The sequence below is a fragment of the Trematomus bernacchii genome, unplaced genomic scaffold (genome assembly GCF_902827165.1).
Source record: "Trematomus bernacchii unplaced genomic scaffold, fTreBer1.1, whole genome shotgun sequence".
NCBI classification, from domain to species: domain Eukaryota; kingdom Metazoa; phylum Chordata; class Actinopteri; order Perciformes; family Nototheniidae; genus Trematomus; species Trematomus bernacchii.
Genome location: NW_022987547.1, coordinates 9,190,795 through 9,217,141, shown reverse-complemented (window position 1 = coordinate 9,217,141; position 26,347 = coordinate 9,190,795). Strand labels below are relative to the sequence as shown.

The 26,347-nt window shown below is 40.7% G+C and overlaps 1 protein-coding gene across 2 annotated transcripts in view; it reads left to right on the top strand.

Moving 5' to 3' along the window:
- Positions 1-2,751: 2,751 nt before the first annotated feature.
- The window catches only part of zswim6 (zinc finger, SWIM-type containing 6), a 39,114-nt gene continuing 15,518 nt past the window's right edge, over positions 2,752-26,347 (top strand). For both annotated transcript variants that reach the window (XM_034123203.1, XM_034123202.1), the window contains exons 1-2: positions 2,752-3,625; positions 24,927-25,283. In XM_034123203.1, the coding sequence (XP_033979094.1) occupies positions 3,199-3,625; positions 24,927-25,283 (784 nt within the window). In that variant the 5' untranslated portion in view covers positions 2,752-3,198. The remainder of the gene's footprint in view (positions 3,626-24,926; positions 25,284-26,347) is intronic.

Here is a 26,347-nt window from a genome sequence, read left to right as displayed (position 1 = left end):
AAACAATGACAAGACGGGTGCAGCATAGTTCAATAAATGACCAGTTTTGATGAAATGTGTGCACTCTCAGCGAAGCAAAGATAAGAGCCGTATTAACATAATAAGCGTCTGAATTTAAATGCTATATAATGAATGAGAAATGCCTGATATGTGAATATAAACTCAGTTGTTAGAAGGTGAATATCTTATTCAACACAGTGTGTCGTGTGTGTCTGTACTGCTGTCTTCCTCTCAGCCCACCTGCTGTTACCACCATGCTGAGTGAATAGGCTCAATCATTACTGCGCTTCTACTGCGCTGTCTGCTGGGTAAAATGAGACAATAGTAAAGATTTTCAACCAGGGGGCCTAAATCATTTACCCAGCATGGAGCAAGTGTGCTGAAATGAGGCTGCTGATAACTCTGTCCTGCAGCAGCAGCAGGTGGTACTGTAACTGGGAAAATCATGGCAGGATACAAGACAGATAAACTCATTACAGTGACAGATTGTTTGTGCATGAATAAAACAGTTACAATCATGACTGAAATGTTCCCCTGGTGCTGATCAAAAGGAGATATCTAACTTATTTGGCTCAGGCTGCTGACTGACAAAACAACATATACTTTAAGTGTTACTGTATGAGATAAAACAAAGTGTTTTGTGGATAGGATGTTGGAAAAAATGCGGGTTTGCAGTTCTGGACTGACTTAACAACCAAAGTACATTTCCTTAAGCACTCTACTTAAGTTTCGGTGCTTGGGTGATTTCATATTATGTAACTTTAAACCTGTAGTCCACCACAAATATTGTACTTTTTACTACTTTTAATTTGTCCGACAGCTTTAGTTACTTTACAGATTACCATTTGAAAACCCTTTTGTTGGATGAAAACCATGTATCTCCAAATGTGGTCATTTTTAATGTTCGGGATAAACTGAACGATGGAAATTCTCCTACTTCTTAAGCTAAATAAACTATTCAAAACCCATTTGCATCAGCTGGAAAATGCATGGTCATAAAGATGAAAATAGGGATTTATCGTAAAAAGATATGTGGTTCTTACAGGACAGGGTGCTACAAATATAAGAGGATCTTATAGAATATAAATGTTCAAAAGTGTTTAAAATAGGCATTACCGTTACACGGAACAGTAGGTTTGTATGTCAGTGTGTTATCTTACCTCAGAGTATTGTATGATAACTCTTTTTTATTGCTTTATGGCTGTATTTTGGCACCTTATCCAGGTCCAGACCTATTGAAAATGCATCTATTTAACCAAGTCACACCACATTCAGTGTCCAAAGTTCATTTCAGTTTAAACCATATATGTCACATTTTTCAATATAGCTTTCCCTTACGCTAAAAACACCAGTGAGCCGTGATTAGTTCCTCTTTCCTTAAAGCTCTATTAATCAATATTTATCATATTAACACTAATTCAAACGTCTGCATGTAATGTGAAATATAACCCACAGAGAATTGGCACCCAGCTTATTAGCCACTTTAGCTCAATTGACTGTATGATTCAGGCGCAATATGCTGATTACTTTCTGACACAGCTTCATCAGAAGCATGTGGCATTAAAATAACCAAATATGTTTTTCAGAAGAAAAAAATTGCAAATTAACATCAAGCATTTTTGTGTTTTATTTAAATAATTTTGGGAAAAACTTCGATTCTGGGTGGACAAGAGTTTTGATACCACAGAAATGTATGAGCATGGTACGGATATTCTCTTTGAACAAAAAAAAAATCTAAAATGTTTTTCTTAAAATGCAGGACCAATAAGTTGATGTCATAATAAGTGACATAAGATTCAAAACGTGATTACACAATGCTCAACATTGCATTCACCTGGAGAGTTAGTGTTATTTATCTGCCGGAAAGCAAATAACTACTGCACACACAAAAAGTTAAACTACAAAAACTGCAAAAGTGGTTTCATACTGAAGCCATTGTTCCAAATGTAGCAATGAATGCAGTGACTAGTTTTCACCTAACTCTCCAGGTGAATGCAATTAACCAGCTGATAAAACAGAAATCCAGCAGTTGGGCCCCAAGGGCAACTGGGCAACAACAACATGTCCATTATCCGCAGTGAACTGTGTCCTGTGGCCCGGGGTGAGCACGCTCATGTAGAAGTAATCAGGATCAAACACACAATTGCAAGCTCTTTACAAACATGTTGTATTGTATTGTATTATCACTGACTAAAATAAGGACATTGTTGCAAACACTTTTCAATATTTGCTACTTTATAAATACAAATTCAGATGTAATATTGTATTTTCCTCATCTAAAATGAGCTATAATGAGTAGTTGGATTACAGATACGAAAATCTTTGAAAAATCAATATCACGAGTAATATTTACATGGTTATATAGCCTATTATCGAATAGTATTCGACTGATGTGTTGTATACTTTTACTTGGTTGCATTACTATAATTCGTACAACATTGAGCACTTTTTTCGTGCAATACAAGGTGCTAAATAGTAAATAGTATATTGAGGGACAATACAATGAAAACACAATAAACATAGAACAGTAGAATATGACAGATGTAATAATAATATTTATTCAGTGGATTAAGATTTAGAACGTGCTTATGGATATGTTTTTAAGAAGTTAATGATGAGTGCTTCTTGCATCAATTACTATATTTCACATAATGAGTGGCGTTTTCTTTAAACGGATCCACATTCCAGTGGACCTTTAAACGTCACACGGGGGCGGTGCTGCGTTCCCTGCCCCTCCCCCAAAACCACGAGGCTCCCGTGTTGACAGGCCCGATCACCGCCCCACAAGCATCGCTCAGTCCGGCTTTACTAGCTCATAACCGGCAGACAAAGCAGCTCGCCTCGCCTCTCCGACTACAGCACCCACCGGTTAAAACCCACAGCCTGGAACCAGGACGGTCGTTTTACCCGTCGTTTAAAGCTTTTCTGCTCTTAAACCTCACAAAGGATTACCGGCCGTACGGGAATTCCGCCATCCGGTCCCTTTTTTAGCACGGAGCTAACCGAGCAGACCCCGCCTCCTCTTAATTTGTCAACAAAGGGGTTTGACAAGCTCGGAGAAGCCCTGCCCCCATGTTTCCATAAAAGGATGATTTGGCCATACACGGGCAACAATCAAGCCGTGGGTAACCTCTTCCCTTCCCCATCCCGTTCATATGGTGCGTTGACTTCCTCCGTCGCCGTTAAAGCGGAGCTATCATGGCGGAGCGCGTACAGCAGCCCCCGGCCAAGCGGCTCTGCTGTAGACCAGGATACAGTGCAACATGTAGGCAAGGCCAGCGGGCCGCGGGGGCGCCGTGTGGCGGATCCGGAGCCAGCCAGGGCGGCTCGGGCAAGACCCAGAACCCGGAGACCCTGCTGGACATCGCCGCAAGGAAAGTCGCGGAGAAGTGGCCGTTTCAAAGGGTAGAGGAGCGGTTCGAGAGGATCCCGGAGCCCGTTCAGAGACGGATCGTTTACTGGTCTTTCCCGAGGAGCGAACGGGAGATTTGCATGTACTCGTCGTTCAACACTGGCGGGGAAGAGACCGGGAGTAACGGGGAGAGCATCGACGAAACGCGGCTGCCTTTCCGCCGGGGCATCGCTCTGCTGGAGAGCGGCTGCGTGGACAACGTACTGCAAGTCGGTGAGTGATGTCTGGGGATATATCGAGTTCAAATATAATACCATTTTACAAATAACCACCAAGAAAAACAACAGTATCCATTTTACTGAATAAATGTGTGAATATCGAGTGAGAAGTAGCCTAGATAAAGTGACTGGTTTGACAACAAAGGGTGAAGCGGTCAGGCGACAGAGGAGAGCCCACAATGGGGCTTTAAATCTGCTGTGTGCATGAATGGGAATGTGTGACTGGGGCATTTAAATCCTGTTTTGCTTGGGGCCAGTTTGAATGTGAAATGTAGGGTACAAAGCCTCCAAAATCCTCTAATTGCGTTGAAAATCAAGCTGTGGCTTTAACAAAAGAGGAATCCCCACATTTTCACATCTTAACACCGCCAGACTTCATTGAGACACTTTTAACAGAATAAGGATTAATAACCATTATCTGCTCACTGCTGATTTTTCTTTTTCTTATCTGGAGGCGTTCATAAATTAGGCTAATGTGAGATTTGACCGTTTCAATGTGTGACACTAAAGTGAGATTGTTGACGCTACTTTGAGGTCAAGTCATGAGACTGACAGCCTACTATAGCATACAAATCGCCTAAACGTGTTTTATATTTTCCATATCTCTATAATATTTCGAATTAATTGACCCAGTGTTACTTATTAACGCTGATAAGGCATTACAGCCCATTATTTTATATGTAAAACCACTATTTCTGGCTAGCTGTCTCCAATTCAAAAATCCTTGTGCTACAGTGTTAGACTTTATGAAATCATTTAAAAAAAATGATTTGTTTAAAACTATTGAGTAATAAGGGAAGTGGTGTGGTTGGGTGTGAACTGACACACATTTCATTTGAATGAGTTGTTCTGTGTGTGTGGCCCAGTTCAGATGCTTGTTTATGCACGTTGTGCCTTTGTCAGTCTGCATATTTGTTTGATCAGCAGACTCATTGTGCAGCTAATAAAAGTTGGAAAGCAGTCAAATATGCAGTTTCACATGTCTTTGTTATATATTTAGATTGAGTGTGTATAATTGTATTACTGGAATGTTTTAGAGTAACCTTTACATAGATTAATGTGCTAACTTTCCTACATGGCAAATATGAGTAAAGACCAGTTACCGTATGTCAGCTTGTTTGAAACCCCCTGAAAGGACTTTTTGAGTGAAACGGGAACAGACACCTGTGTGCTGAACTGACAGCTGCGTGTGCATGACAACATTACTCCACCAGCAACACAAATCAATGTGTCACTTACATTTGATTTTATGTCATTTAAAGTTGTATTTTTCTTACTAGTTTTATGTGCTTAATCCCTCTTTGAGATTTTAATTACCCGCCAGCACACATAGGCTATCAAATGCCCAGCATTCCTATTGTGAGTTTGGCACTTTGTTCCTATTTTCATGTTCATTTGTGTCTTTCAAGCTTCCTGTCGCCTCCAAAAGGAAGGCAAACAAAAGCATCTTTCACTCCCTTGTTAAGTAGAAGAGATTTGGAAAGGAGGAAGCGTATTGAGCACAGCGATCCTTTTAAATGGGCCGTGATTCACACCAGTTTGCAGCCAATTGGTTTGGGGTCGTGTCTTTGTGAGGTTCTGTAATCTACGAGAGAGCGCTTTGGCTGCAGCAGACGTGGGAAGGGATAGTTTTCAGTTTGCAGCCTTTATCATTACACGGTCAGCTTTGAGTCTTTGATTGTGTCTGTCACCTGTGAGTTCTCCAGACCCGGGACACCTTCTCAGAGGGCACTGAGGGCTGTAATCCCATTACTCTGCATGGTTAATTTGAATTGTAATGCAATCTGAACACTTGAGTATCTGCGTGACACGTCCCTCTTCCCCCCGCTTTTAAATGCATGTGGGCTTTGTGAAGGGCCACAGGGAATACACACTCCCAACACACCAGCCTCTGTCCTGCCAAAATAAGAGGCCCATATATTCCCAGATATTGTGAAATGTTTCTGTTGGGAAGAAACAGAATCTGGGTTGTTTTTCCAGAGAGTGAGGGGGGCTCGATCGGTATGCTCACAAAGAGGAATTGCAGTAGTGCACGTACACACACACAGGGAGGGTTTCTTTCTTGGCTGATTGCACCCCAGCCTGGAATTTGCTGGAAAAATAGAGGCAAGAAGTGATAAATAAAAGATGTAATCTCCCCACGTGTGGGCTGTACCAGAGGAGGGAGGTTTTTTCTCGCAGCAGACCTTGAGGAAATGAGTTGGCACACATTTACTGTGGACTCCTCATACTCCACAACAAACCCTCACTGCTAATCAGCACAAAGATAAAGGAAGCCATTTTTTCTTGCACGAGCAAATACTGCAGCTTTTAGAGTTCAGACTTGAGGGCTACTTTATTCCCCCGGTTGTAGCCAATATCATAGTTGCTGGTGATTATTATTGAGCCGTGAGGTGAACTACCTGCTCCGAAGAAATAACTGAAGTGTGCAGCTGCTCCAAATACACTCTAGGCTGAAGGCAATTTAATACCGAACAATAATAAAACTGTCTAGAGCTGAAATAAGTCTACTATTTGGACAAGTGGTTAATGGTTTAAGAAAAAATGTCAATATTTTGATGGTTCCAGCTTTTGCTCTTCCTCGCCTCAGAGTGAAAGGTTTTGGGAGTATTGGTTGAACAAAAAATCTTATTTTAAGACATCACCTTCGGCTCTCATTGGAGAAGAGAATCCTCAAACGAAACGATAACGAGAATAATCTTTAGTTGCAGCACTAAGTAATTCTGCGCCTATTAACATGTATCAACTGAAAGATCATGTATTTAAGGCACAGGAAAAAAATGCAAATGCAGGTTTTGCACTTTCAAGTAAGGCTGCTGGCCAGTTTAGCTATTATTTTTCACAGCGCGTCATTAATTGCTGCTATGCTTATTATCAGAAATTGCCTTTAAACATTTCATTGAATTTCCAACTGAAAGGAGAAAAGTTGAAGCTCTTGCACATAAAATGTAGACCTTTACGGATTAATGCATAAACGAGATTGAAACTGCAGTTTTTTTAATGTGCATGCAATCAATTTTGAAAGTGCAGCCAATAAAACATGAGCCTTAGGTCTTCACTTAACACAGCACAGACGGCTTCTTATTGAGACCAATTCAGCATCCTCCATTATCTCTTTTAAAACTCACAGAGGAAGACCGGCTCCTCTGGTGTGAAGTCACTTTGCAGATGAGTTTCATGCAGAGAAGCAGCTGAGAACATGAAAGGCTTTTGTCTAATTCACTTTGCATGCAAAATCAGAAAGCAGAATTGCATCCTGTGTGCACAAAGGGCAATATTCAACATTATATTATATATACAAAACAATTATGTAAAATGCGAAAAAGACCCCTTTTAATACCTGACGCATTCCCCGTTTGATTTCAGGGCTCGCATGAATATTATACCAGAAGCTTACAATAATTAAGGAATGGATCCAAGTGAATTCACTGCCTTTTATAACATGAAAGTGTCCTCATCAACGCAAGAGGCTTTATCATTTCAATATTTCACTCAGAATAAGAGGCCCAACCTTTTATTCATTAACACTTTTGAATTCCAATATTTTACTTTTGATTGTGATACAAAAAAGGCAGACAATATCAGCAATAGCTTTATCTTCTACCCTTTTTAAGAACTTGCTCATCGACACAGAGAGTTTCATCGTAAACATGACGGGACCTCTGCTCGTACACACAGAGATAGTATAGGTTTTAGCTGAAGTATAGGTTTCCCTTGCATGTTAAAGTATAGACTGCAGTGTTTATGTGAGCCTGAGCCCAGTTATCTGCACCAGCTTCGTCAAAAACAACCTAAAAATAGAAGGTTGAAAAAAATCTGTACTAATCTGTTACTGATGTACACCATTACATTAACCTAAGGATGGATGGTTTCTTTATTCGTGGGAGAACATGTGCTGTAAAATGTTGCTTAACTATGTTACCTGGTTATTAGGTCACATTTAAGCTGCTTGCACTCTGCAGGAGGTCAAGTTCACTTCAGAGGCTCTTCTCTGTCTGATCTCATGTTAATGTGCTTCCATCTGCAGGTCAAAGGTCATTTAAACATCAATGCTGTGACTGGTATGCAGTGTTGGTTGTTGATTGGAAATCCCCACTTCTCTTTCTTCTTCCTATTTCTCTTAGGTTGACATACTCGGTTAGCTTTTTTGTCCAATAAACATTTATAAACAACCCACTTTACCTCTGTGGAAGAGGAAGCAAACCGTCAAATATTCACATGTTACCATTTTCAGAGCATGATATTGGATTTATCTACCATTATTTATTAATCTAAAACAAAGGTTTTTTAAATGTGATGGGGAGATCTCAGGAAATTCTGCATGTGGTGCTACATGTTGCTGACAAAATTGATCTCCTTTTTTGGAGTCATACTGTGACATATGTCCAATGTCCACCATGTATACAAGTCCATACATTTTCTTACAAAACATTTTTCTTAACAAAGTAATCCAGTAATAGTTGTTTGTACATCCAAGAGCACACTGCAACTAGGAACTACTGATTGTTGTTTGGCTTAGGCTGCTTCTTCTAATTCTACCAAAATGGAAACAAATAAAACTTAAAGTGGACCTATTAGGCTATATTGGAAAAATATATTGTAGGGCCATACCTATACAAAACATGTCTGTGAAGTTTTTTGCTTAAAATCCCAAACAGATCACCCATTGTAGCCATGCCTCATACTGCTCATACCCCTCTTTTGCAGCCCTGTTAGAGAAACGCACATTTTGGTTCCTTAGGTTTAAAAAAAAAAAAAAAAGAGGAGGCGGAGCTAATGCCTGATCAGAATTCTACCGGAGATAAAGTTAAATTCTGCTGTGATAAAACGCCATCCTGTTCTAAACCACATCAAAGATTATTTCTGAAACAGTATGGAGCTCAAATGCTTTTTCTCTTGCAGGTTTATCACAAGGTGAGTTCTCTTTTTATGTCCTGCTTTTTAAACACATGTGCTCTACACAGTACAGGTTAGCTCTGAGTGTTAGCGAGGCTTGCTAATGTAAACAAAGACGAGGTTACGTCCAAAACACGTCAGGCATTGTTTCTGATAGCAACTTTCTGTGGGTCCACCATCAGAAATTACGTAATATCGGCAGCAAATCTGTATCCGCTCGTTGTACCTCCGTTTTTAAAAGATTTGGGTACGGAGGAAAAGAGAAAGGGTTTTATTTGCTGACGCTGCGTGAGTTCCCCAACACACCGGGGACACATATGTATGTATAAAAGACATCACAAAGTGCATTTTGCATGATAGGTCCCCTTTAAAATGCATCTTTTCACTCCCTTGATAAGTAACAGGGACTTGGAAGGAGTTGTAGCACACCACAGCTAACTGACTGACTTTATGGCAACATAATAGTTCCTGTTTACAGCCCCAAAAAACCCCAAATTATGGGAACTGCAGTTCCAAAACTAAAAGCATGCATTTTCTGCCTGAGAGAGATTTGTGTGTGTCAGTGAGGAAGAGTGTGTGTGTGTGTGTGTGTGATTGCACAACCCTACCAATTAAACCTCATCTCCCTCCCAAATAGTGATAAGTGAGTTTACATCATCATTACTGTCATTTTGTACACCGTAGTGCAGAATTTGAGACTCGGTCCTCAAGTCTGTCATAGGCATGTTGCTGCACAGACAGGGAGAGTCTGTTTTCACTGCATTCTGTGGATTCTTAGTGTACCCAGTGTTGTGTATCTGTAGTTTTCAGAGTTTCTCTGATCTTTATTCGTGCTCAGACGTTTATATTGGTTGTGCTGGCTGCACGGCAGACTGTCACCACACAGTGAAATCTCTCTCTGGTGCACTTCTGTCATCACGAGAATGAGACTGAATCCAGACATAACTTTGCCGTCTCTGCTGGCAAAAAGACGTTATGGCTCAGCTATCATCTAGTGAGGTGTAGTGTGATTTTAAAAGTAGTATTATCAGCAAAATAATGTCCCTCCTAACCCCTTTGAATGTCTGACTATATGTGATATATAATACATTGTTAATACTGATGTATTTGTGTTTGAACTGCATTTTACAGTTGTATTTGCTTGAGGTGTAGCTAGCTTTTACTTCTTAAATAACTAGTTTAGTTCAGTGGGTCCCAACATAGAGGTTATGCTTGAGTTCTGATGCACAAAGTTTGATTTGGACTTTTCTCAAAATGTCCCTTTTTTGGTGGAATAATATTGGAGATTTTAACCAGTTTTGCCTCAATCAAACTCCAGACTCCTTTCACATTATTATAAAAATATAAATAATCACTGCTTCAGCTGAATCTGATATTGTTACACAGTAAATATTTACTTTACTGCTTAACTTAACATACTCTATTAAATTATACTTGAGCTAAGCATATCTAAGCAAAATGTGGTTATCTACTCTCACACACACACACACACGCTGATGTTAACATGGAGCCTCAGGTCTTATGTGTACACACTGATTACCGCCACCTCGCTCTCTCATCTGCAATTTTATGAAGAATCAATGGATCGGCGAACACCTATTGAATGATGCAAAGCTTTGTAAGTTTGCTGTGGGAGAGAACACACACACACACACACACACACACACATACACACACACACACACTGCACTCAGCCTTGTAGGTTGTTGATCAGCATTAATGGTGTATGCATAGCATGCTTCTGCCCTGTAAAATCAATTCTTATCAGAGCTGCATCCAATGCTCGGTTGCATTTCGCAGAGACCAGTCATTGGCAAAACCTGCCATATTTGAAAAATGATTTTACATTACAGTATAAAATGAGGGACAGAGGCAGTAGATATTAATGGCTTACACTGAGGCGGTTTTAGTTTTTCTGTTGTTGCCGGTTGAAGTCTTGGAGTTGTGCCTCCAAGAGTATTTTCCGGGTCAGTGTCTAACACCACGAGGAATGTAGTTTTAGTTTTTAGTTTTTGCTTCCGCATGGACATAAGAAGCTTAATAATTAGCTTATGCTGTTTAAAAAGTGTTATTTTTTTCCCTTTTTAAGAACCTGACGATATTCTATATTTTTGTCACTTGTCATTCATCTGGCGGATTAATCCAAATGTAGTGCTTTAGTTTCAGCAGGAGGGTGTATGTGGGATGTAGTCAAAGTAAACTACAGAGGAAGAAGAATATATATATGGCAAATGTTTGTGCGATCAATTTCTTTATATTTGTTTAATGGGGGATGTTTAATTGACAGCAGGAGTAATGTCGAACGCCATCAATCTTATTCTTTATGGTTGGTTAGTAGTCAAAATGTGCTCATAATCTCTCACCAGCTGTTCAGGACCGGTTTAGCACTCTTTACACATCCATCCCTGTCTCCCTGATCTGTATTCTTCTGCTGTTTCTCTTCATCATTAACCTTCAACTCGAGGGAGAGGAGAGGCGGCAGAGCAGGGAGGCGAATGGAGGAGGGGAGGAACTAGTTTACCTCCGTCTGCACTCGATCGCCTCGATTAGGTCCCGTTTTGTTCTCCTCTTTGGTATATCCATTGGTATCTGTTTCGTCATTTATAGTTCAAGTAATATTTCTTGCAAAAATGGCAACATTTTACTTGGTCAAGCTCCTCTATTGTCAACACTAGTTATTATATCTAAGTTTTTGATTGTAAATTGAACAAGACATTTAAATACATCGTCATCATGTGCCTTTTTCAATGCTTTCATAGACAAAATGATAAAAATTTCGTTATGTTAAGAGGTATTCAGGTTTTCTTTTATTTAAGATAAAAGTAAGGTGTTTTTAGATGCAAACTCACTTTAATTGTGCACATTTTTTGTCCGTTTATCGACTCATTTTATAGTTTAAGCTCTACTGCAGATACGTCTTTGTCTTTAAGAGTTTGTCAGAGGCAGTGAAGTGGTCTCTTTTCTTCAGGGACGTCTGGGGAGTTTTATTTAACCCAACACTGTCTCAGCAAGTCAAAGCCTGTCGCGGTCCTCGCCTCATGGGAACTCTGGGCCTCATGGGAACACTGGGCCTCATGGGGTGGTCTCCGAAGAGGAGCGCCCTTCGGACCTCCGCAGCTCTGCAAACAGAGCACTTAAGTTAATAACAGGTGAATTGCTTTAAGCATTTCCAACATATACTCACTGCTAACGATTTCCACTAGGTCATCCCCGCTAAACTGCCTGTTGTTGATCTATTTGAGAGGAAAGGCAAATAACGGTGTTTTCTGTGTGGAGTCCTGCAGACTGAATGCAAAGCTTTTGTCTTTGCAGCACAGACACATGAGCGTGTATCAGAAGCTGCTCATGAGCAAAGCCTACCTTTTTTAATGGGAACTTAAAGGTGTCATCCATCAGAGGCTGTTACCTTGTAGCTCACAGCCAGAGCATGCTAAATGAAGACTGATTGTCCTCCATTTTCTTTCTTTTCTCCTCAGATAATAGAAACACAATTGAAGTCGAAATGAAATGCTTTATTGCTCTGTAAAGCTGAGCAAAGCTGCAGATTCTAGCTTCCACTTTAAAAGTAGAAAATGGCACAATGGGTCTCCCAAATGTTATAGGTTGTAAATGGACACAAATGTTTAAAATCGTTCAAAACCTAACCAGCCTTTTGCGGGTTGTGGAAAGAAAGACTCCACAATATAATATGGCTTTTATGCTCCTTTTTGAGAAATGGAAATTGTTTATAGTTTTATATAATCCCTATGTGGATAATTCAAATTTAAATTTGACTTGAAACACACACATGCCTGCCTCCCTGCATGTGAACCGGCTCTGCCAGATAACGCTCCTGCCATCTGCTCACAGGATCTATACGCCTGTGCATGTTGGGCCCAGGGACAGAAATCATCATAGCGTTTGCTTAGCCAAATTTACAAAGTGCCCAGACTGTGTCGCATAATGTAAACCCACACTGTTGTCACGGGACATAAACCCATCCACTTCCTGTCTTCGGCTCCAGCGTTTCTCTCAGGGATCTCCTGTCTGGTTTCAGTTTACGATTCTACCTTTTTGCATTCTCCTTTGGTACCGATGTCTGTATCTATAATAACAAATGATCTTGTTCTCCTGGTCCAACATTAGCTGCAGGCCTTTCCCCAACCTCCAGCATAGCTCCTTGACTCATAGACGTGTTGTAGCTTTTTCAGGCGACGGTACAGCGTGTTCAAAATTCAGACGAGTAAAACCAGGTTTAAGGTGCATCCTGAAACTATTCTGTCGTGAACCCATTGTCTAAACTTGTCTAGTCAAACGACTTGTCGCCCCACATGAAAAAATCAGTTTTTCCTCATGGCTTCATTATTTAATCAAAGGTTGTTATTGATGAAAAAATATTTCTGTGACCATTTTGATAATTGATAAAAGTGATAATTGGCACATTTCAAGCAAAAGTGCCAATTATCACTTTTATTAATGGGTAAAATCAGCAAATTTGCAACCATTTACCATTATCTTCTTCTCAATTGTGCAAATTTGCCGCTTTTCTTTGTTTTATGTCGTGATTAACTCAATATCTTTTGGTTTTAGTAAGTTGTTATAACAGTACAAGCAATACGAGACACCTTCAGGCTTAAGAATTTGCTTTATTTTATGCTATTTTACAACTCGCACACCTCTTAAATACCTAGTTTTCAACTCTTGAGGGTCATTTTCTCACGACTCCCCCCAGAGCCAAAAAAACGTCATGCAACTATTATCTTTTAATAATACAAAATAATAGGCGGATAATTAGATATAATGAATAATAATTAGATAACAATGACAATCATTGGTGCTGTCCTTAAAACCATGAATAATTTTGAGCTTGTCTATCAATTGCTCTACAAAACTCACACGCACACCTCCCGAGATGACACGAGCTCCCACAAGCTCCCACAAGCCCTGCAGATCATCTGGTATGTTTCCGGGGTATGCCTGGCATGCGCCTACAAGTTGAGTCATTGTTTTCATCTGTTGAAGATGAGTAATGTCAATACGGTTGATGGAAACGGGACGGACTTGAAAAGTGTATCGACTGGGCTTTAATGCAGTTTAAAGCAGGGAGGGGCGGGGGTGGTTAAAGCAGGATAATCAGATGAATGTGTGCAGCCGCATGCTGACTGAAAGTGAGAGGGGTAGAAAACGCTGACAATGGAGTTATCAAACCCCTACTTATGTAAAAGAACACAACGGTTTTATTAGGATAATGTACTGAATGTATCGAAAGTGAAAGTACCCATCATGCAGAAAATGCTTTTATTTGTTTCAATCAATATTAGATAATGATACATCAATGTTAAAGCAGCAGTTTAAAATGTTAGCAGCTCAAGGTGGAGCTAGTTGTACCTTCTTTATATACAGAGAGCTAGTTTCATGCAAAGAGTGGCCAGAAGGCCAATAATACATTTGCATGAGATTCTTTGTCTTTCTCTAGGGTTGCAATTAATTAATGTTTTCATTATAGATTCATCTGAAAAATATTCTTCTTGAAGATGTCTTTTAGTTCATTAAACATTTAAAAACAGTAAAAAAAAGAAATGTCCTTCACTAACATCATTAGAAAAAATGCTTTAATAGAAGACAAAGAGAAGCCTCTTTAAATATATCTTAAATGATTAATCAATCCTTCAATTATTTTTTAGAACTGGTGCAAGCTACAAAAATGTCTCTGAAGTGTTAGTAAGTAAAAAGTTATACTTGTTCTATTTAGTAATTTTCCAGCACTTTTATTATATTTATTCACCAGCCGTGTGTGAGAAGAAATACCAATATCTTTACATTGGAGCAGCCAGTTGGTGTAATATGTATCATTTGTGAGCGAGAAGCATTCAGTTGTGGTGGTGGAGGATGGATAGAAACTGCGAGGCGACGTGACGAATGGCATGGCAGCTGAACAGGAAGGCAGCTCCAGCTGGTAAATGAGATGCAGAGAGGAAAACAGCTGGTTTGCTGCCTGTAGGTGCTCAGACAGGAAGACACGAGATAACTTGCCAACAGAAACCAAAATACACAAAGAGAGAAAAAGCCTATTGATTAGCAGTGATTGTGTTGTTTATCTTGCAGGCCAGTCACTCTTCTTCTCACCAAAAATGTTGAACAAGCTGGAACCCAAATAGAAAAGAGGTTAAGGGTGTGTAATTCTGGTTTGATGCACTGCCATGATACGGTGTGGCCCGCATCCTGTTTTGACAGCGAGGGGCCCCTCCTCCTCTGTGACGCTGTAGGAAAGTATTCTTCCCCTTGCAGACGTTGTGGTGTTACGCTGACAGTTAAACGGTTTCCCTCAGTCGACTGCAGACAAAGCCCAGGTAATGTTGTCGGGCTGGTTGTTCAACACACACGCATACATACATACATGCATACATACATACATACATACATACATACATACATACATACATACATACATACATACATACACTAGTTGCATACATGCTGCATTCAACAAAATACTATTCAGTTCTTTTAAAAAAATAATCATGAAAATTATCTCTTTGATGTGCTTTAAAGGCTTATATTATCTGTGATAACTTCATCAGTTTAGTCAAATGAGGATTAACAAAATGGTTTCAGGCTGATAAGGATATTTAGATTAGTTTATCGACGTTTCAGATGGTCTAAGTTATCATTGACTTTAATGCTACACCATGAAGGAAGTGTTCCCTTCTGCTTCTCACTTTATAACCTCTCTGGTTTCACGTTGATGTGAATGTGGAGATGTGAACATGCACCTACTTACTGGACAGGGTTGGTCGTATCGCATGTGTTTGTTTTATAATACCACAACTGTTATAAGTGTTGAGTCACTTTTACTGTACAGGAGCTGTATAGTTGCACGTGCCGTGTTTGACGATGCTCAGATACAGTATGATGGGCCACCCTTCCTACAGGCTGTTTTAACTGCACACACACTATCATATAACCGGCGCACACGTTTTGTCAGGGTTTTTATGACTTCAAGGAAGCAACTGCTTTCGGTTCAAAGGTCAAGAGTTACACTGGTGTTCATTAAGAGAAGCTTTTGGTGGTACGACACAGCAGGTGTGTTTTCTTGAACAGATGTAGAATGACCGACCGGACTTGACTAGCAATCCTTTTTTCCCGCTATTTTGTATGAAAGGTTACAACACTGTAGGAAAAGCTAACCTTCCTTTTGAATATTTTGAGATACTCAGTAGTATGCAAAAATAATTACAACTACGAGGACGCTCGTTTGTGCCGAGACATCTGCCATGCTTTTTTCCCCATCAGTAAAAAATGATTTGTGTACTCTCCCCAAGATTCGGATCCAGCCCAAAATATAGGGGTTCTTTAATGGCCCATGCTACATCCTTGCATGATTCTGAAATAAGCAATTCTGTATACTTTAACATACATATACCAGGACTTTGGATGTGTACAATACAATAATGTTAGTTTTACTGAAGTAGAATACCTGAGTACTTCCTTCACTACTGGCAATAGCTGAAAATATGTGAACTCATTCCTGTCAGTGCAAAACATTTGTAGTCTTTATTATACAATAAACCACTGTGTCAAGACAGTGAGTGCTGATGCAGAGGAGGGGAATGGTGACTTAAACAGAATCAAAATGCAGAAACAGCTGGATTTGCTCCACCAGTGTTCAGGTTATCTGAGTTAACTTCCTTTAGAAACTCAACAATTTCCCAACGCATTTGTTCCCACAGAGTTCACAGAGTACTCCTCCCATCAGCCTTTGGTTGGTCTGCTTCACTGATGTGCTGCCTATTCCCACATCGAGGCTTTTCCATTTCTTCCCTTAGTTTGTGGTTATTTTGTTCACTTTGATGTGATCAAAGATGTGATGTAAATAATTTAGAGCATTGAGAATACTTTCATGTTCTTTTTGTATTCGCCTCCTGCGATGCTACTAGGCATATCAAAGGCACTTATGGCAAAAATATATATTCTATAAACGACTTAATGTGTTAATTGGTGAGCTTTAGATCTTAAAAGATGTTCTTATCAATAGACAGAGCCAGACTATAGTTTCCCCCGTTTCCAGTCTTTATGCTAAACTAAGCTAACTGACTGGTTTTAAAGTTATCGATCAGACATAAAAGTAGTGTCGACCTTCCCATCTAACTTTAGGCAAGAAATATCTAACTAGTCCTCTCATGATTCAGAGGTTATTCACATCAGCTGTAGCAAACACATTTAATACAAGACAATCAGATCAACATGTAAGCAAACACTAAAAGCTTTTGATTTGATTTTATTCATGTCTTCATGGGATTCCTGCGCTCATTAGCCGCAGCAGCTCTGTGAGGATCTCTGTGGAGACTAAAGCTGAATCTCTGGAGTAGGAACAAATGCATTTGGAGAGGAGAGGCAGTGGCTGTCCTGCTGATGGTCCTCAGAGGCTAAACAAATGACTTTCACTGAGCACATCGGGAACACACAGCACTCAAACAAATGCTATTAAAAAGGGGGGAAAGACAGCGAGGGAAAAACCTCTTCGGTCCCTTTAGAAGCTTGCTGGGAAACCTCTGATGGCCGATATTTATCTTAGCAAAAGACACATTGACGTAAATATGCTGGTGAGATTGCATGTTTGTGCGTCCACAAATGTCCACAGAGAGCCGGCTGCATCCGGGAGCTGATTGTGAACCGGTGGTTGTTTTCAGAGGTAAAAGTCAAGCTCAATGTGAACTAGAAAGCAGCAAAGTGCTCCTAGTGACACTAAACGCAAAGGCAGATGAACCCAGTGAACTGACTGCATCTGTATGTTACAATCCCAGTATGCATTGATTTTGGGATTTGTGCTTTTTGGACTTAAATGTGAAAAGTTGCTTCAATGTCATTCTATGGTGGACATTCCTTATATTTAAGATTAGTCATTTTAACCAAATGAAGGCCTCATTGAAGATGGATTTCCTTTTAAAGCCTGCAGGAGTGTTACTTGTAGTGACGTTTTTTCACCCGGTTTTCTTCTTGTACTTGAGTAAAGGATCTGAATACTTCTTCCACCACAAGGTCATTACTGTGTTAAAGAAACTGGGTTAGATAATCCATGTGTCTACACAGTGTGGTCACATGTATGTTCTGCATCTGTTAGTCCATTAAAGCCAAGGCTGAATTGCATAAGGGTAACTTCACCAGGGGCCCAAAAGCTACAAGCTCGCTGTGTGTCAACATGTTTGTGCGAGTTCTTAAGTATGCAGCACTGAAGCGGAGAAAGGTCTTTCTGTGGGTCCAGCTTGATATCTTAAAGAGACACCATGTGTTAAACCTTTTGTTTTGAAACCTTCGTTATTCCAAGATGAATCTGTTCAAATCACCACACAACCAACCTGGGGCCATGCCGTATTCCAGCATAGAAAAGCATAGTTAAAAGGGCCCAGCACCTAATCTCGCCCTAAGGCCCCACATCAATTATTCGACCATGGCTATAGCAGTATCACAATGTAATTATTGTACCACCATTACACTGTGATTTGGGTTTGAATATTTCATACCCAGCCTAAGTGAGTATGCAAGTCTAAGTTATAAATCGGCATTTGTTTCATTGAATACCTAACATAACCTTCATGAAGGTTAGGACATTCATTTCAAGACTATTGTATTGATCTGAATCTAATGGTGTACCTTATTAGAATAAACCCTCATTTATTCCATTAAAATAATTGTAAATCTATGTTAAATATGTGTTTGATGCTGCCTACAATACGGATAACCTCTGGACTGAGCTGTGTTAGTCATATCATTGTTTAGTCGATCATCAAAAATATTAAGATGATCTGATGTATTTCCTTCTAGCTTTTTAAATGTGAAGATATTATGTATTTATACATTAAATAAAATCATTACGATGTAGTCCTAGATGAGTGAAGCATCTCTAAGAGCTTTGATGGTTGTTTTAGTAATTGATGTATGGTCTGCCACCACTATCTGATCTGATAGTTGGTTGCACTGTTAAAGGCCCATCTCTCTCTCTCCTTGAGTCTCAGAGCAGTTTCCTCCCGGTGCTCTCTACTGACGAGACAGGCCGGTGAATCGCTTTAAAACCGCGTCTTCTAGAAGAGTCGTTTTCTTGTCTGAGTGACGAGACCGTGTGCAATGTCTCATGTCTTGTGAAGGCAGCCTCGTGTTTTTCTGACTGAGCTGAGGAATTTCTGTCTGCTCGGTCGAGGAGGATTCCTTCCTCCATGTTGTATTTCAGTGCAGTTTGTTATTTCAACAGACCTGTTTCCAAAGTAGGGGATGGGATTGGGGGAAGAAGCAGATAACAGGCCATATTATATTTACAAAAAATTTAAATGATTATTGCCATTTAGGAATGTCTTACATCTTAATGTCTTAAATAATATGAATATCCTATGGAGTCATGTAAATATTCTTGCCTAGGATAAGATGATACCTCTCTAATGTTTGTACATTAAAATGAAACCAAAAGTAGGTTAGCTTAGCATAGCACAATGACTGGAAATGGTTGTTACAGATAGCCTAGCTCTGTCTACCGATAAGAAAATCCCTCTGCCGGCACATCTAAGCTCAACAAGTAACATGTATTTATAAAAAAAAATTAAATATATGTTTTGCTATAAGAGCTTTTGAAATTGCTAGTAGCATTCACAGTAGCTGAATAAAAAAGGATATGAAATGTCCTTGATTAGTATGCTCATAATGTAAGAAGCTGCTGGCGATTGCTTAAGAAGGACACAGATTGACCCAGTTCAAACCCTGATTGACCTAATTCTGAACTTACATAGAGGTGCATCCTTCAGATCTTTACCACACACACACACACACACACTTCCACCCCCCTTTCCCTTAACGCATTACCTTGTTAGCTGTAGGCTTTCAAACCCAGTTGACCGAAGCTTGACATGCCCTCTGTGCCTAGCTTTGGCTGCTAACGGTTAGCTAATGGTCAGTTCAGTTTTGTGTATTTGGTATCAGTTTTCATGGCGCTGAATGATCCAATCAGAGGACAGAAACATGTTTCAGCACGTCACTTTAAGGCGCCTGTCTTAGCATCACGGGAATCAGTTGGCTGGCACTAGCATTTAAAACACAGCACCATAAACTTGTATAAGTGTAACGGGAGGATGGTCTGAAACCAGTTGTTTTAGGGAGAGATGGTAGTCACCACACCGGGTCCATTGATTGGTTGTTTACTTCTCCTGCCTACTGCCCCAGAGGTGCCTCTGCATCTCCATGGGTGACAGATTAGGTTCCCCATTGTCACCAGCAGTACTCACACAATACACACAAAGCACACCTTGGCTGAGAAGCTCTCACTTACGCCTGAGTGAACAGCTTTGGAGGCTTTTGTGTGGGCGAGTTAAATGAAGGCTTTGGCCACATAGCTGAGAGTGACCCCCTGCAGCCACAGCTTTAGCAGCCATGTTGCACACAGGTCTCCTCAGGCTGGCTCTGTAGGGAGCGGAGATGCTGCTCTTTCACAGGCTAACGTCCCGGCCTTGTTTTCAACCCCCCCTCACCCTGATTCCCCTTCTAGAGACATCTTCCTCACTTAATCCTGTAGAGACGGCTTAAATTGACTACCTCGGGCTTAATTGGGACTGAAGTGTTAAACCTTGGTTTCCAGGCGAGTTTATTCAGAGTATCTGCGGCTCTTGAAAGTTTGGTAAAAGCATTGAATTTAGTTTCTACAAAAAAGGCATTAGCAGTAAGGCTAGGCGGCAATCATTCAATAATGATAATTAATCATCCTTAAATATAATCATATCATAATATACTATTTTCAATATGATATATCAAGATATGATACTCAATCAAGTTGTCTATATTGATAACATACTGACTCAAAATGTTACAGAATATGTGATGTTATGTATTTTTGAAGTTATTTAATTGAAGGAGAACGTGGCATCCCTTTAAAGTCCCTTACACACCAAGCAGATTTCGGCCGTCGATGAGCGTCGTGTCGCCCTACTCAGATTGGTGTGTCTTGGTGTGTCCCGCACCGTCGTGTCTTTTTGGCCGTGCCGACACCTTCTGCCGCCGATTCGACATGTTGTCGACTTTGGCTGTCGGCTAAAGGCCGTCGGCCAAAGAAATCACTCTGATTGGCTGTTCAGCTTGGCGAATCAGTGCATGAGAAGCGAAACGGAAGTGAGGGACCCAAACAAACTATTAAGAAGACAAATCTGAGATTTAATTTAACTCCAGCTCTCGACACAGTTCGGGAAAGCCCCATGAGCTTCTCGCTGTAGAGTGAAAATGGAACGCACACGCCATTTGTTGTTTGTTTATATCACGCAGTCTGTTCTTCTTCTCTCGGTTATCACGCAGTCTGTCTTCCGGTTGTTGCCTCTTTTGAATGACGAATACACACTACCGCCGCCTGCTGGTAAGGAGAGTTATTGCCACTCACGCATGCGCAGTTCGTACGTGCAACTTGGCCGTCGGCTGAAGTCTTTGCGGTGTGTTCCAGTGCGAAACATGGCCACGACGTGAGGCGACGTTCCGTCGGGACGTGTTCTTTGGTGTCAGTTTGGTGTGTAAGGACCTATACATCCAACTTTACCAGTTCAAGTTCATTACCAGTACACCACTGCATATACATACATTGGATCAATAACCCTTATTGCCAGAAAGTTAAATAAGAAGACTAGTGCCACTCCAATGTCTGATGGATAATGTTTTGTAGCTGGAGCTAGTTGAGCTTAGCATAAAGACTAAAAACCGGGGCAAGTCTGTCCAAAGAAAATGTCTACAGGCCCCATCTAGAGCCCATCTTGTTTATTTCATCTGCACAAAAGTGAAAAAAGTTCTGTCTATTTTCTGAACTATTTCTTGCTCCAACAATGACTTACTGCCAGGCCATACCGTCTATGCCGGGTCTTTCATCTTGCCCTCATACTTTTGTATTCATTGTGGACTTTGACTACAACTATACGACTTTAACATAACTTTGTGAACTCTGCAGACACGCTGGAGTTCTTCTGTTGGGCATTAAGGAGTTACGTTTGGTTGCTATGCCGTGCACAGAGCTGTATTATGCAAGCCGTGGAGCGCAGACACAGAGAGAGGAAGTGCATTACAGAATGCTGAGCTCAGGGCTTTGGCTCGCCGCCAAGCATACACTCCTACATGTGCACACTCACACACACACTTACACACACTCAGCTGAGGGCATACCGATTTTTCCAGCAGCACAGCGGTCCTCCTCCTCGAGTCACTCTCTCTTTCTGTTACGTCAGTAGTTCAGCTGTGGGCCAAGCTTGACTGGGGCACGCCTGCGTAACTGAGAGCATGCTTTACTGTGTGTGTGTGTATGTGTGTGTGTGTGTGTGTTTTAAAGACAGGATGTGGATTTTGTGTGAAGTGTGATCCAGGGTGTGTTTGTGTGTCTGCGCAGCAGGAAAAGCAGCAGTTAAGAACTGACACATGGCTTTTTTTCTTCTTCTTCTATTTCTATGCGAAGTTTCACTTGTACGCCTACTATTTGTTTTTGCTCAGCTCTGTATCACTAAGCCCCACCACATATAAAGAGAAACACCTCCTCTGTTTACAGCGATCTCCCACCCAGCAGTGGGTATATGTGTCAGCTCTCTGGTGTGTCACATGTACGAGGAAAGTGGAAATCATATCTCCCATTTAACAATCCAGGGTGAATAACACTGTTAGTGTGCAGCTCTTTATTATGGTTTGTATTTGGTCCTTACCGTTAACAGATATATATTTTTTTTAATGCTATGTTTACCTTTTGTCTATTTTTATTTTTTATTTTTTTTTGACTGTACTTGTATAGCGCTTTATCCAGTCTTTAAGACCCCTCAAAGCGCTTTACATACTACATGCCGTTCACCCATTCACACCCATTCATACAGAGCAGTGTATGTTACTCTAGGAACTAACATGCATACACATTCACACACCGTTGGCCATGTCATCGGGAGCAACTCGGGGTTAAGTATCTTGCCCAATGATACATCGACATGTTGACTGCATGGGCTGGGATCGAACCCACGACCTTCTGGTTGAAAGACGACCGCACTCCCTCGCAGCCACAGTCACCCTGTATTTGTACTGTAGTTTGACATTTGGTAGATGAATTCCTTTGCTCTCTTGACATCAATCTTATATTTGTAATGCAAATATGCGGACAGAGCTAACCGCCGATTAGCTTAGCTAAAAGACTTGTATACTGCCTCTTACAAGGTAGCAGCTCCTTCAAAGACAAGTTATGAAATTGTTTATTTAATCTGCATTAAAACCGAAGTGTATTTACAACATTTGCTGTAAACTGGCAAATTGTCCTCTTTACACTTGAGTCAAAAGTACAGAGGCTTTTTGAAATACGTATATAAAAAGTACGGTTCTCCTTTTTGTGTGACAATCACATGAAATACCTTCTAAATGATGCATTGAAGTGATTTGTTAAAACATTTGAGATCTAAGAAGATAGAAATCTGTACTAGCTTTTTCTTCCTGCTCCCAGTTAATGTAAACTGCCCCACTGACAGGGTTTCTAATGGAGAATTCTCCATTTTCTATGGTTCAGACTACCATCTTATTATGTTGTCTGTCATCTGTCACTCAAGTTAGCCTGACAACATGATGAAGGACGTCCATCGTTCTGCTCCGTCTGTATATCTCGTCGTGTTGGACAAAAAAACAACATACATGCCCATCAAATCTTCATCAAATCTTTGTAGCTCAGTCAGGTGTTTTCATCAGATTACCATTTTATCTTGTATGTTAGCGTTATGAAGTACTATGTGTGCTCGGTGCAGTGAAACTGAAACAATACAGACATTCACCTTCTGCTACATGTACGTACACAGATGATAAACTCTCAAAGCAGATTTCCATGTGTTATCACTGTAACCCACTAACCCAGTCAGATACACACTTTCCCACACACAGACTGTCATTACAGAATAATGTTTGGCATAAATGATAGTATGCATGCGTAGTCATCTCATGGCTAGTCCTTCTTATCTGGAATATGTAAAGCTACTGTAGCTCCCACATGCAGCTACTGCGTTTTAAATGTTAGTCAAGGTTTTCTGTTGAAATGGAAATTGACACTTGCCTGTTCTTGTGTGCTATATCCTCCCTCTTCAAACCAGAAAACATTAGAGTTTATTTTTCTTTGAGAAATCTGAGTTCAAGACGTAAGCTTAAGGTCCACATTGAAATGTGCTCCTCCGCCCATGTTTACATTCCCCTAACGTGCACAGAGACCTATAGGTTTCAGCGTGTGAGAGCCTCTCTGTACAATAGCAGGTCTCTCTGCCTCGTGGCGACTCGAGGATCCCGTCCTGAGAGAGGGCGGAGGGGCTTCTGGGTATAGAAAGCACTGGAGGTGTTGTGGAAGGGAAATGAAAAGGAAATGAGAATATTTGGGAGAACTTTGCTCTTGCCTCGTGTTCTTTCTTTCTCTCTCCGTTTCTTTCTTCCTTCCTTTTTACTTTCATGGCGGGATCAGAGTTTGGCTGAACCACATTGATGGGCAGTATCGAGTTTAATATTTCTGTAAAAAAAGATGCAAGGAAAGAAACAATGTTTATGTGCAGTGTCCTTGGTGGGGATTTAATGCAACATTTTTATTTTAACAGTACGTCACATGTTTTTTAAGCTAAAGCAGTTACTTACAGTTCTATGGAGCCTTTTTGGCTTGTATAACGTCTTTTTTTTTGCTTTAGCAGGCAGCTCATTGTATTACATTGTGTTTTAAATTCTCTGACAAGCACCAAAAGGCAGACAGAAAATATTAGCAACATGCTAGTGCACAATGGAGCAGTTCATTTCCTTGGGCAGGCTGGTAGAGACCAAAAACAGAGCTAAAAGAGAGAGATATTATCGCTTATATGGCAAAACATGACTCAAATTAAGCAACATTAACTTAAAGGCAGGGTCGGTAAGAATGGAGAAACCAGCTCGAGTGCGCTAGAATTTGAAAGTACGCAGCCGAAAAAAATCTGCCCCTTCCTTCAGACTTCCTTACAGAGCCCCTCCTCCAACACACACAAACGTGCACATGACCAATGAGGGCACGAGATAAGTTTGTGCACGAGATGGAAGGCTGACAGGCAGGTAGGCCATCCAGTTATTTTAGCCGGGCCGGCTAAAATGATTGGTCGTGCTTTTTACAGAGCCACGGCTTCCACAGATGAATTTTTGAATGGATTTTTTGTCAAAGCATTTAATTTATTCATTGCTATCGGGATGTTAAGAGCATTCCATGGAATATAACAAGAAGTGTTTCTGAAGTGAATTACCTACCCCACCTTTTAAGAAGTGAAATGTTCAGTGAAAACTTGATTCCCGAGTCATTCATCGTAGGTTTAAATAAAGATTTTTAATATGAAAGCCACTCTGTGTACTTACTGATCACTTGCATATGCCTAACGGTAGATATGTCTTCTGTTCCTCTGCAGGGTTCCACCTCAGCGGCACGGTGCGGGAGCCTGCCACGGCCTCTGAGCCAGAGCTCGTCTGCAACGTGAGCGTCAGCTTCGACCGCTGCAAGATCACAGCGGTGACGTGCAGCTGCGGCAACAAGGACATCTTCTACTGCACACACGTGGTGGCGCTGGCGCTGTACCGAGTACGGAAGCCCGAGCAGGTCAAACTGCGGCTGCCCATCTCAGAGACTCTTTTCCAGATGAACAGAGATCAGCTGCAGAAGTTTGTTCAGTACCTGATCACTGTGCATCACACCGAGGTGCTGCCCACCGCACAGAAACTGGCTGATGAGATCCTGTCGCAGAACTCCGAGATCAACCAGGTGCATGGTGAGTGGAGAGGCTGGAACAATTGTGGTTATTTATTCATTTGCACTATTTTGCATTGTTGGAGGAGCCAAGGACTTATGTTTTCATTGACAACTTTTTATTTTAATACTTGAAACAAACCCATTTTGCCGATAATACTTCTCCACTTCTACTTAAAGTGGACCTATCATGCTATATTTGAATAATATAGTGTAGGACCATACCTATATAAGGCATATTTATACTTTTTTTTTTCAAAATACCAAACAGATCATGCATTTTAGCCATGCCTCATTTCGCTTAATTTGAAAAATGTTAGCTCTGTTTTTGCAAGGGCTGATTCTGTGAGAACAGCACCACCTACAGGCCTGGCATATGTACTACAGCGTCTCCAGCGCTTTCGAACGGCAATGGCCGTGGCTGTCTCCTCCTGATTGGTGGAGTTGGCCCAATAGTCGTAGCGCCACCGTCCTGACGTCAGGACAGTGTTCAAATCTGGATCAGTTTTTATCAGATCCGTTGCAGCCCCTTTTTTAGAGATTTGGGTATGGAGGAAAATAGAGAGGGTTGTGTTTTCTGACACTTGGTGAGTTCCCTGGAACACCGGGGACACATATTCATGTATAAAAGACGTGCATTTTGCATGATAGGTCCCCTTTAAGTAACATTTTCAGTGCAGGACTTTTACTTGTAATGGAGTATTCTAAGACCAAATGATTTCTAATTGTATTAAAGGAAAGCATCTCAGTAGTTCTTCAAGTACTTTGAGGTACTTGTTAGTGTTATTCTGTCCTCCATCATGCACCAGTGGAGGAGCAGCTGGAGGCTGATGTCTTCAGAGACGACTCAGAAAACACACAGTGTGTTTAGGGAGAACAAGAAACAAATCAGGTGAAGTTTCACTTGAATATACGTGGGAAAAGTTTCTGAAGATACTTTTGTTGCTGGTTAGGCTGTCACAGAAACAATTAAGAGGTCTGTAGAATATTATATTGTGGAAAAAAATATACCTTTTTATATGTTGTGCTATTTCTTTTTATTGTATTCTCTGGGATATTTTGTGTTTTATGGCTCTTTTAGTTACA